Here is a 12375-nt window from a genome sequence, read left to right as displayed (position 1 = left end):
TGAACCCGCGACCTCCGGTGCTTAATTTGTTTTAAATAATTAAGTTTCTTATAGAAGTCTTATGTTTTCAGGTGGACTCCCATCTCCAGTCCCTCATGGCGGAGTCGAGCGTAGACTACGTGGCTAAATTCGCGGATCTCGCGGCCGAAGTCACCGATGAGAGGCTGCCTCTCACTTGAACACCGACCTTACGTGTCAGCTATAAGGTGTATTTTACAATCAAACTATTTATTCACTCTATCGGCGAAACGATGGCCAGTTGAAAAGGGACCTTACGTCTCAGCCATAACGCGTATTTTACAAACAATATGGTAAACTCTAGCCATTGCGGTTTGTTTGATTTAGGACGTTACGCGTGAAGCCTTAAGGTTTATATTACATTAGAAGAACAACCAACCGCAGTAGAAAACACCAGTTTTAGGAATCTCAAAGAGCTGCAAATGTTGTTTTCAGTGGTCTAAGAACTCTATCAATGCAAGTGTACCTAGACGTAGAATATTAAAATTTTTACACATACATAAAGTAAGTTATAAGTTGTATGTTGCTTTGAATAGGGTTTTGTTTAATAACAATGTTACATACTGTTAAGGTGTAAGTAAATTATGGTAATAAGTACAAATAATGAAAGTTAAACTTTTAATAGACAATGTTTTATTCCGTCAACGTCCCAGTGTCCCATAAAAGAACATGTTACTGCTACGTTTTTTTAGGTGTTCCGCGTCGTGATACTGGTATAGATTGTTGTCATCCGATCATATTTAACCAAATTCATCTTGCGGCCCGGCTACAAGGCAAAACCATCTTTGTGACTCTCAAGCCTTCAGTAAGAAGTGCATATACTTGGAAAAATTCGACCTATGCCGCTGTGGCTCGGTGGCCGAATGGCATAGGCACCTGCCGCGATAGAAGAGGACGATGGTTCGATTCCAGCCTGGGGCACTGGAGGCCTTGGTCACTTTTTCTTAGTATATGACATTTAATTTAGTTTATAAGACATAAGAGTTATAAAACACACGTCATTCATATCTTAATAAGAGTCTAAATACGTGAAGGTGTCCTAGTGATGGATTCAGGGCCGTAGCCAGAGTTGAATTTAAGGTAATAGCCATAATTATAGGTAGGGCGCATTACTTACATCATCAAACTCGATGGTATTTCTTAAGGTAGGGTAATGTGATTTTAAGGTAGGGAATTGCCCCATAATGCCCCCCTCCCCCCCTCCCCACTTGTTGCGGCCCTGTGCTGGATAGAAGATATTTATCAAACTGAGGACTTTGGAAAGGACATAACATATTAAGCCCAGATTAATTAAACACAATTATAACAGTAAATATAATATTTTATTTTATGTACTTAAATAAACGGCCAACCGATTTGTCATTTTAGTATCCGAAGTAAAGCTTGACCAGTAACATATGATCATTTTGAAGAAGGCGCTGTTATTCTCATTTATATGGTGACAGTTTAGTATAGTACGAATAAATTAGTTCCAATGAAATTCCGCAACATGGCGCGTGTTCATATCTTAGAGCATTTAGTAACTGGAGACGCTTGTCGCTGTTTGTCATTTTCTGTACAAAACAGTCTGCTGATTTTTGCGGAGGAGGGGCACGTCAAATGTATGGCTATTTGTACATGATTCATAACGTACAAATAGCCATGTCAGATAAACGTCAGTACATACAAAAGTTTGCACAGTTGTGCAAGGTTGTCGGCAGAGGGGTAAGCTCTTAAAGGCGACTCCAGTTATTAAATGCTCTAAGGTTCATATATTACTGGTCAGGCTTTATAAAACATCGGTTGGAACTTAAAACTCCTGGTCATCGATGTCGTAGCGCACTCCCAGCTGTTTTCGAACGGTGTCTTCGAGCTTGGCGAGGATGAGACTCTCTCTGTGGCTCATGCGCGGAGACTCCAGCAAACCTGAAACAGTTTCATTGGAATTGTAATCATTTGTAACCTACTTCACGTTTGACGACGGCCATGTTGCATAACAAACTACAACTAATATTACAAGCGGACCTCCTTTTCTAATTTCACTAATTAAAAAAGGAGTTCCGCTTGTAATATTAGTTGTAGTTTGTTATGCAACATGGCCCTGCATGGCCCATAGTGGGGACCCTGCCAATGAAGCCGATGGTACCTAGTTCAAATCCTTGTAAGGGCACAGAATAAGTAATAATACTACCGTACAGAAAAGAAGCTTCCTACAAAGCGAAGTTTGACATGCATGAATCATGCTGTCCCTTTCTTATGTATGGTACTATCGCTTTAGGCTATTTAGGGTTGTTAAAATTCAAGGCATAATCTTATCTGTAGTCGTACACGCGAAGGGACATCAAGTTGTGCAAAGCCTTATACTTGCTCGGAGCAATGCTGAGGCGAACGGAGCCGAGAATGCCCGAAAGGATCAGTTTCGCCCCCCTGATAAGGGCATTTATTTGTGTGTTTACCACAAATATTTGTTCCTGAGTTTTACTTATTATCTAATTATGCTTCGCTCTCCGTTTTTCACTTGGATTGCGAGGAAAGTATACAATTTTTTTTACATCTTCTGCCTTGCTAGTTCCGAAGTCATAAGGCAGTTTGAAGTTAACCAGCTTAAACACTGCTTGTCAGCTCGGATCAGTCTAAGCGAAGTCACAGAATAAATGATAGTACAGGTACAGAAGGTTCACTGTCTAACAAAACGCGTCTATTACGACAGATATTACCGCAACGTGGCGCAAGCGCGAGCAGGCGTCCGTTCTGTAGCGGTGCGCGGCAGCTACTACTGCTAGACACCAAAATTGGTATGGGCCGAATGTACTTGTAGCGACGCGCCGAAATCGCGGAGTGAGCCACGCCTGGCGAAGTGGAAAAGAGGCGGAGAACTATAGGATATACTTCTTACCTTCTCTAATGCACCGAGCGACCTCCAGCGACTCGTAGACGAGACCTGCGCTGTTGATGAAGTTGGAAAACAGCTTGAGGTCGTGCAGTTTGAACTCCTCCACTGTGCCGTCAGAATGGATCAGGGTCGTAGGGAAGTGGAAGGGATCTTCGACCTGTGGACAAACGGTGTCAATAAATGTAGGTATATATAAGTATTTTTGTACCACGAAAAACCTGTAGGTATACACTTCTTCCCGGTCGCATCCTCGCTACTAGTGCTATATACAACTAGTTGGAGCTCAGGATCCGCTTCCCTACTTTTTTTCTTCCTCTTTAGCACTATTTTAGGTTTCCGTACCCAAAAGGTAAAAACGGGACCCTATTACTAAGATTCCTCTGTCCGTCTGTCTGTCACCAGGCTGTATCTCATACACTGTGATAGCAAGACAGTTGAAATTTTTATAGATGAAGTGTTTCTGTTGCCGCTGTAACAATAAATACTAAAAAGTACGACTCGCACTTGTCCAGTTTTTATTTGTAAGACCATTGGCAGACATGTCATCCATCGTGTCTAACGTTTGCTTAGTGTACAGTCGCCTGCAATAATAATTATGTTACACAACGAAGGCCGCAAAAATATCTGACTCGATCTTATTTGTAGAGCCATATTTTTTTTGCGGCCAAGCGTGTCACATATTTTAGACACTTGGAAAGTGTACTGACCGTAAGTGTCGTTTGTTTAGTACTGACCGTAAGGCGTCCCTTGGTGCCGGTGACGGTTCCCTTGTTCCACATCTTGACGGTCGCGTCCGCGGTCAGCACGGCGCGCCGCCCGCCCGAGTACTCCAGGATGATGGTCTCGCCAACGTCCACGCCCTCTGCATTCGTCTCTCCGACCACTGTGACCTTGGTTGGCTCGTCCTTGAATATCAGTTGCGCGAATTGGAGTACGTACACTCCGAGGTCCATTACTGCACTGCCGCCCATGTCTTTTTTGCTGTAAATGAGATATGAAATACTTAAGTATAATCACAGAATAAATAATAGTACTAGGTACAGAAGGTTCACTTTCTAACAAAACGCGTCTATTACGACAGATATGACCGCTAGGTGGCGCAAGCGCGAGCAGGCGTCCGATCCGTAGCGGTGCGCGGCAACTACTAATACTGCTAGACACCAAAATTGGTGTGGGCCGCATGTACTTGTAGCGACGCGACGAAATCGCGGAGTGAGCCACGCCTGGTATAATCTGATGTTATTTCTACCCTGAATCTACATCTCACAGGTATAAGTAGAGTTAGGGTAGGTAGGCACCACACTGCTGGTTACTTAGCGATAAGATTTGAGGATTCCAAACTGGAGGGTTTGGGTTCGAAAATGGTGTCGCTTTTAGTACGAATCAAACTAAATCCAATGATATAGATACTTAGATAGATAAACAATTTATTCGTTTGCCCCCAATACACACATAAATAGATAAAAACAACAAGAGCGACACTAAAAAAAGCTTCAATAAAAGGTTACTGTGTGCGTTGCAGCAAAACAAAAGTACCTACTCTGAAAAGAAAGAAAGGCCTCATGGCCTCAAGATTGCTGTTCATATTTTTTGGCAACAGTATGTTAGTTTGTGCGGAAAGAGAAGAGTCGTGGAATGTATGGGGCCCAATACATTCCACGATCTTTCCTCTTTCCGAACAGACTCTATTAAAAAGGTACAAAGGGGGGAAATCTTACGTCAGTCTGATAACATCCAAACACGATATTCCAAAGTTCGCCTCCACTCTCTTCACCTCCCCCAACTTTCCTGACGCAATCTCCTTCTCTAGCGCCAAATACGCGGGCGCGAACCTCGACCACACGGCTTCCATGAGGAAGCGTTTGTTCTTCTTGGCGATGTTGATGAGGGACTGGGTCTGCTTCAGGTTGAGGCAGAGGGGCTTCTCGCAGAGAACGTGCTTGCCGTGCTCGAGGAAGAGCTTGGCGAGGGGATAGTGGTCGGGGTGGAGGGCGCCGATGTAGGCGACATCTGTAATTAAAGGTTGTAGTTACAAAGCGAGTCTTAACTATGCGTTTAGGGCGCTGATGGGGCTTCCTCGCTTCTGCAGCGCGTCAACAATGGAGGCGCGCGTGGATAGTTTTGCGGCCATTAGGTACCTATTCGCAGCTTGATGGGGCCTACCTGAACCACTGCAGTGCACTTCATGTACAAATTTCGATTTCATTTTTCGCGGTAGGTCCTCAGCTTCAGTTACAGATGTAGTGCATAATTGTTGTCCATCGTATTTTCTCGGAAACGTTCGTTTGTCATGCTACTTCTGTCAACCTCAGTACTTTTTGTACCGAGACTGACTGAAATAGCAAGACACGTCGTACGTTTCCATGAAAATACGATGGAATATTATGCATCTGTATTTGAGGATAAGAAACTATGCATAATGCTCTTGATAAGCCATTAGATAACTTAATCTAAGTATTTATATCATGGTATGTGTGATAAGCGCTATAAATGCTACAATACACCAGCTCACTCGAGTTCAAACGTACCGATAACCCCCTCACTCTCCGCCATGGCCTGATAAGTGTCGAACACCTTAGGTATGCTGTGTGTCTTCGCGAACGCCTCGGCGCGGCTCCGGTCCCTCGCGGCGACCGCCACGATGGCCTGGTCGCCCTTTTCGGGGTAACTGTTCACGGCGTTGACGAAGTCATTGGCGATCTTGCCCGCGCTTACGATGCCCCATCGGATAGTCATCTGGAAAAGAAATACACAAAGTAATCAAATGCAAAATTTGAGTTGTTTCCTTATGTTGGCTGGTAGAATTTACTGAATTTTGAATGATAAATATTTAATAACATTCATTTTGAATTGAATTTCTTTGATTTTATTTGATATTTTACAGTTCAGTTTTTCCTTGTGTTGTTGGTGTGGTGAAAATTTTGTATTTCACTCGCGCGGTGGCAAAATTTGTTTAACCCTCGTGCCTTGATACCCTCTTGCAATGCTCAAGAATCCATTTTTCGAAATCACTACGCTCGTGGTTCAATTTTGGAATCTTGCTTGCTTGGGTATCAATTTTAGCCTATTTTAGCACGAGAGGTTAATCAACAACTTGCCCTCTTGTAAAACACATACTTAAAGGGCCCACTGATTAACAGTCCGCCGGACGGTATCGGCCTGTCAGTTGTTCGGAACTGTCATAATTTTGTTCTAACTGACAGGCCGATACCGTCCGGCGGACTGTTAATCAGTGGGCCCCTTTAACTACATATTACCTGATTTGTGAATTTTTACTTAATATTACATATTTATACTGAGAGCCACGAGGTCAGTCGATCCTTATAGGGGACCAGGGGCGTATTTACCCTAGGGCCAAGGGGGCCATGGCCCGGGGCGGCAGGCCGCAGGGGGGCGGCGAAGCCGCCCCCTTGCGGCTTTTTCTGGGCGCCTTTTATAATCAAACTTAGCTATATTTTTTATTATATTTTAATTGACATTTAAATTAATAAACAAACGAACGCTTCAAACCCTACCAATTGCTAAAAATATCTACCAACAAGTACCTAAATTAAGCAACATTTTCGTTCAAGAAGTACATATTAGTACGGCGCAGTGCCGGATTTACCACTAGGCTGAGTAGGCTGAAGCCTAGGGCGGCAGATTTTAGGGGGCGGCAAATTTGGGTCAAAAAAATAGTTTTATTTGCTGTTCAGATAGGGTCGACCAGAATTTTGTCGCTCCCCTATTTATTTGTAAAATTTAAATAACAAGCCTTGTCGATTTTGCCGCCCTCTGTCATGTCAAGACCCTTTATATTGAGACAGACAGATGGCCGGACGGACAACAAAGTGATCTTGTATGGGTTCCGTTTTTTTCCTTTTGAAGTTACGGAACCCTAAAAATTTACCTACTATTTTCTCAAAAAAATTTCGCGCTCGCTACGCTCGCGTTTTCACTTACGTACCTAACATTATTTGTGACCCATCTGACTATATACATACGGGCGGTTCTTGTGTCTTCGGGGCTGTCCATAAATTACGTCATCGATTTTTGACGATTTTTGACCCCCCCCCCCCTATAGTCATCCAAAAATCATGCTTCAAATGACCCCATTTCCTCCTACTTCATGCTACCGTCATCCGATGTCCAGACCCCCCCCCCACCCCTAATTTGAAATGACGTAATTTATGAATAGCCCCTTCGTGGTATTGAATCTCACTAAATTGTTCCGATCCCATGCCGAAACTTAGTACAGATAGAGTGCTCTCGATATCAGATACAAATACAATACTTTTCATGACTTTCCAGCACCACAGAATGAGGGATAATGGTACGGCCTGTGTAATACGCATCCCTACTACTGTCGTCTGCATAGCAATGATTATCATTGATATGCAGCAATGACAGCACAGAACCTAGTGCAACGCCAGCGGTAATGTCCACACTATCGGAGCAGCTTCCGTCTACTATACGGCTCATGTGCATCTACCGGAAAAAAAGGTAGCGATCAGCAGAGCAGACTCGATGCCAGACCCGACCGAACTCCTTAGCTATATCCAGCCTGACTGCCAATGTCTCACCTTGATTCTCAATGGCCAAAACCCAGCAGTACCAACCGGTCACCGATCAGATCAGGCAAATATAACGAGGTCGCATCGTCATTGAGTGACAAAAACGGCCCATATAAATCTGTATCTAGAATAGTGACATTAGTGACGTCACCTTTCTGCACTCAAAAGAATAAAAAAATATCTACGTTCCACTATCAGCGAAGAGCGCCTGAATAGCTTAGCTCTTCTTAATATAGAAGCTGAGCTGAAAAACGTTTTAAATTACGACAGCGTTATTGATGATTTTGTCAACCAATTTGTACATGGGAAAACAATGTATTGCCTATGTGAGTAAATGGTAAATGTTTAGTTTTTTTTTTATTTCACACCCCAGAGGTACTTGTTGCAGGTTTTTTTTTTCTTAAATAAAATACTTTATCGTCACTGATGATGGGGGGCGGCAAATCAAAATGGCCCGGGGCGCCAAATTTGTAAATACGCCTCTGTAGGGGACAATACAAGGGGAATGGGACGGTAACGGAAAGGAAGGATTTTTTTAGTTTATTGTGTTTTCTGTATAGATTAATACAGTTTTTGTTCCAGAATTGAATTCTACATCTTTGATTGATTTACCCGCAAAATGATACCCACCTGGCCTTAGTAACCTAAACTTAAACAGGTATAAACCTCAGACTCCACCCTGGCTGTACCCTCCCTCAACTGCATCAAAAATATCGGTGGCTCCACTTCTTAGATACTTACATCTTAGGAACACAAATATTAATGAATTCTGCCAAAGGAGTTCTGAGGACGCCGTATTTGATCTTTTAATAGAGGGGAACCGAGTTTAGATGACCCAACGAAAGTATTGATTAACTAAACTTTGAATTGGAATTGTAATTAAGTACTTACTTTTATCAGTTTTATCACGGCACTTTATCCCAAACTATGAGTGTACTTATCGCAATAAACTTGATACTATGTAGGTAGGTATAACAACTCACACTTGTAATTTTACAAAGTGAATGTTGTTGGTTAGATACTACATTTAATGTCAAGAACATAACCTAGAATCGAGTTTCAAAATAAGTATTTAAGAAATCAAGCTGCAATGTTGTCTATAATATATCTGCTATGAACAATGCTACAGGCTCTTGAATACTATGTATTTATGGTTACCCTACACTACCTACGCCTCACTGTAGAGTGTAGACCTCTACCACTTAAAATAGAAGCCGCTGATTAGAAATTATTATGGTTAGTTAATTACGGACTGGTTTTAGCGACTGTTTATAATTTTATATGGTAGGAATAATCCCAAGATTACTGCAAAACCACCGCACAACTCATTCCTCTCCTTTGCATATCACTAATAGGTACACCTTATAAAACAAAGTCCCCCGCCGCGTCTGTTTATTGGTGTGTATGTATGTTCGCGATAAACTCAAAAACGACTGAACAGATTTCAATGAGGTTTTCGCCTATCAATAGAGTGATTCTTGAGGAAGGTTTAGGTATATAATTTGTTAAGGTTTTGTGTAACCCGTACGAAGCCGGGGCGGGTCGCTAGTTATATTACCTACATATATATAATATATATCTATCGACTACCTGTCTACTCCTTGAGACTTTTCTGATGAGCCCTAAAATTAATATAGGTATACAGGTACCTAAAGGCACCAGTAGTCAGCCTTTTTACGAAATGTCTATGTTCAAAATCGTTTAATTTGCTTACTAATTGACCAATAAGAATTATTAAAGTATTTTACCGTTCAAGAATTTAATATACTTACCTAGTAAAATTTTTGTAAAGAATAAAATAGGCTTACAGTTTAATTAATTTATTGCTCATTGCTTCTGTTACAGGGCCCACCCGGTATAAGGAGTGAAGCTATATAAAAGTGTGTAAAACTTACGTTTACTGCTTGAAGACCGGCGAGATACTAAACTTATGTTGTTGGTATTTAATAATATAACATGGTACTGTCGAGTTGGAGGGGGTTAGTAAGATAACTGAAAACAAGCGCAGACATAATTATGAATAGATCACTTAGGCGATGCTGGGGCGTACAGCCGTACATAAAACCGTTCCTTTACCCAATTTTTCAGATTTGGTAAATTTAGTGTAGTAGTGTAGGTACAAGTCAGCGTAATATAGTAGGGAGCATCCAAAGTATTCAAATAGCTCGATAATTTGTAATTACACCATATCATTTGTATGGCGTACTGAACTATTTATTTTGAGTACTTTGCATGCTGCCTACTATATGACGCTGATTGTGCCTACTTATCTACTCAAAATTATGAGCGATCGTAGTGGTTATAAATGGGTAGTAGGTTATCTTAAAACATGAAAGTTTTGGGAAATTGTGTCTTTCTTATAAAGCGGAGAGGTTGCGACTTTAAGTACAAACAAGTAGATAGGCATAGATTAGTATATGTTATAGATAGGTATGTAGTATCTATGTAATAAATCGGTAGTATGCGCGAAAAACGCTATTTCTTCTTTAAATAAAAAGTCGTAGGTATGCCAATTTGATCCTGTATAAGTATATATTTTTAAATAGTAATCTAAATTATCAATGTCCTTTAATGCGACGTCTATTGAATACACTTGTCTGTGACAACAAATTGTTATGACTTATGATCGTTGTTACGTAACTCGTCTGTTATCGTTATCGTGTGTGGTTATTGGATATAGGTACCTACTTACTATTTTGCTTTGACAGGAACCTGAATATGTTGTTTACAAGCAAAGATCTGAAAAATATGCACCAAAAATAATTATAAGCAAGTCATACACCTACATGTCAAAATAACCCTTTTAAATATAATAACAACAAAACAAAACCATGATTAACGGTGAAAAATGTTGGCAATAGCGTAATTCGTATTGTACGGGCTAATGCAATAATAATGAGTAGTACTCTACTCTACATGACATTAAATCTCTCCAAAGGGCCTCTACGTGTTGGATCTATGTATATCCCCACGCAAGCTTATCAAAAGACCGGGATTTATAGGCCCGTGAAATCCAAAATGAGAAACAAAAGTAGCTACCTAATACTTAATTTCGTAGGTAGCTAACTTCAATTTTTATTGACTTTTCATTGATTTCAGTAATTTTTATAATCTTAGTAAGAATTATTAGCCATCTGTTTACGCTATCAAGCCATTTTACGTAATACTAATAAAAGCCAAAGTGATAAACTACTTATGCCATAAGTACCTACTCGTACCTATTGCTATCCATGGTACGTAATACGTGTTTGTGTTTGATAAGTTATAATTTTCTTGATAAAATATTTTAAATGCAACCTGTGGCCCTAGTGAAAAAGGGTACAACTCTCGCGCAGCTCAGATGTAAAAGGGCATAGGTGTTGCGTGGAACTTACAACCTTTTATACCTGCGCTGCCCGAGACTTGTATCCTTTATTCACTAGGGCCACATTATTTGACATTATCAGTGAATTACCTACTTATCATTGTTATCATCTGCCTGGTAGCATTGACCTGACCCGGCATTTTGCCACACGTAATAGGTAGCGAGCCTGCCACAAACTAGTATAGTATTCCGTGGAGCCTGCGATCTTCTCGGCAACCTAAATAATCCTAAGAAAACACAACAAATATAGCTTTTATTAAACAAAGAGTAACCGGCCGCCCGAATCTCAAGCGAGGATCGATTGATCACATCCACTACTCAACATTAAAAAAAAAAACGTAATCCTCTGAAGAACGACTGCATGGCATATAACCTTGCAATAGCTCCAATCCATAGGGTTACCTATCCTACACTTTATAAAACAAATTCCCAGCCGCATCTGTCTGTCTGTATTTGGTCTGTATGTTCGCGATACCTAAACTCAAAAACAACTGAACGGATTTTCATGCGGATTTTAGTGCGTTCTGAAAAATCAGAACGAAAATAAATATATGTGGGTTCTTTTTTCACAAAGCGCAGTGACGAAAACTATACGTTAAGTTTTCGCAGACAGCGAAATCGACTCCACACTCGCGTTCGCGGCTTCGCCCGCGATTCACGCGGATAGTCTGGAGGGGGCTTTACATACAATCCAATACGGGCGAATACTTGATAAGAGCAATTAGAAATTTTATAACTTAAGTGTAAGTCATATCATGTCATATGTAGTAAGTAACTTAACAAATGAACTTGTGACAAACTTCCTGTTTTGCTACTCCCTTTTCAGGGTCCATGTATGTTTATGTATAAAATACGTATGCAAATAAAGATCGCTATCTCTAGGTATCTCATGAATCTAGTAGGTACATATATAACAGGATCAGGCATGATGGGTGGGGGGAAATGACCGAACAGGATAGTCTTATATTATATATCTTTCAGTAGGAGTAGCAGCGAAAGAGCTATTATTGTTTTTCACCTCAGCAGCTCGAACAAGGGTACTTTGCTTCTTAAAAACAGTGAGCAAAATGCGATTTTGCTCACTGAGTCATTTTGTCACACTCAGTGAGCAAAATCGCATTTTGCTCACTGAGTGAGACAAAATGACATTCAAGTGACCTTTATAGTCAAATGTCATTTCAACATGCGGGGTCTAATACAAGTTCGATATACTTGGGTTCTATTATCTCTGTCCCTCTAGGTATGTTCTCACTGCTTAGGGTGAAAAATTTTGTGTACTACACGAGATCAAAGTTATTTACATCTCGTGCGCTTTTGAATCCCTTACTACGCTCAAGATTCTACATTAGATTATAGAATCTTTCGCTTGCACGGGACTCAAAATAAGCACTCGAAGAAATATCAAACTTTGATCTCTTGTTGTACAAATAACTATACTTTGCCACAGTCTCACATTTTTTTATTCCCCACCGTAATTTTTGTACTTACTATGGATTTATGGTGGGCAACAAATAAATTGACCAATCATAGTGTCGTATTGCGTATGTTTTGTCCCTCACGGAGGCATG

General features: G+C 40.8%; 2 protein-coding genes across 2 annotated transcripts in view; one reads left to right on the top strand and one right to left on the bottom strand.

Annotated features, from left to right (window-relative positions):
• The window catches only part of LOC134795211 (uncharacterized), an 82528-nt gene extending 82323 nt beyond the window's left edge, over positions 1-205 (top strand). The window contains 2 exon segments of the mRNA XM_063767043.1: positions 72-164; positions 167-205. Coding sequence (XP_063623113.1) covers positions 72-164; positions 167-205 — 132 coding nt within the window.
• Positions 206-1240: 1035 nt separating this feature from the next.
• LOC134795029 (trans-1,2-dihydrobenzene-1,2-diol dehydrogenase-like) lies at positions 1241-9414 on the bottom strand. Its single transcript, XM_063766878.1, has 6 exons — positions 9339-9414; positions 5419-5626; positions 4609-4900; positions 3625-3871; positions 2894-3047; positions 1241-1923 (listed from the first exon to the last, which is right to left on the bottom strand). Exons 2-6 carry the CDS (start codon positions 5624-5626, stop codon positions 1808-1810), a joined length of 1017 nt encoding a protein of 338 aa, XP_063622948.1. The 5' UTR covers positions 9339-9414; the 3' UTR covers positions 1241-1807.
• Between the last annotated feature and the right edge of the window lie 2961 nt (positions 9415-12375).

The sequence above is a fragment of the Cydia splendana genome, chromosome 11 (assembly GCF_910591565.1).
Source record: "Cydia splendana chromosome 11, ilCydSple1.2, whole genome shotgun sequence".
Taxonomy (NCBI): domain Eukaryota; kingdom Metazoa; phylum Arthropoda; class Insecta; order Lepidoptera; family Tortricidae; genus Cydia; species Cydia splendana.
The sequence above is the reverse complement of the archived record's forward strand: the minus strand, read 5'-3'. Positions and strand labels throughout refer to the sequence as shown.

Coding starts and splice junctions, on each gene's coding strand:
- LOC134795029 (XM_063766878.1), bottom strand. CDS start 5,626: ATGACTATCCGATGGGGCATCGTAAGCGCGGGCAAGATCGCCAATGAC. Junction 3,048..3,624: donor GCACCAAGGGACGCCTTACG/GTCAGTACTAAA, acceptor GTTTGTCCACAG/GTCGAAGATCCCTTCCACTT. Junction 1,924..2,893: donor CGCTCGGTGCATTAGAGAAG/GTAAGAAGTATA, acceptor AAACTGTTTCAG/GTTTGCTGGAGTCTCCGCGC.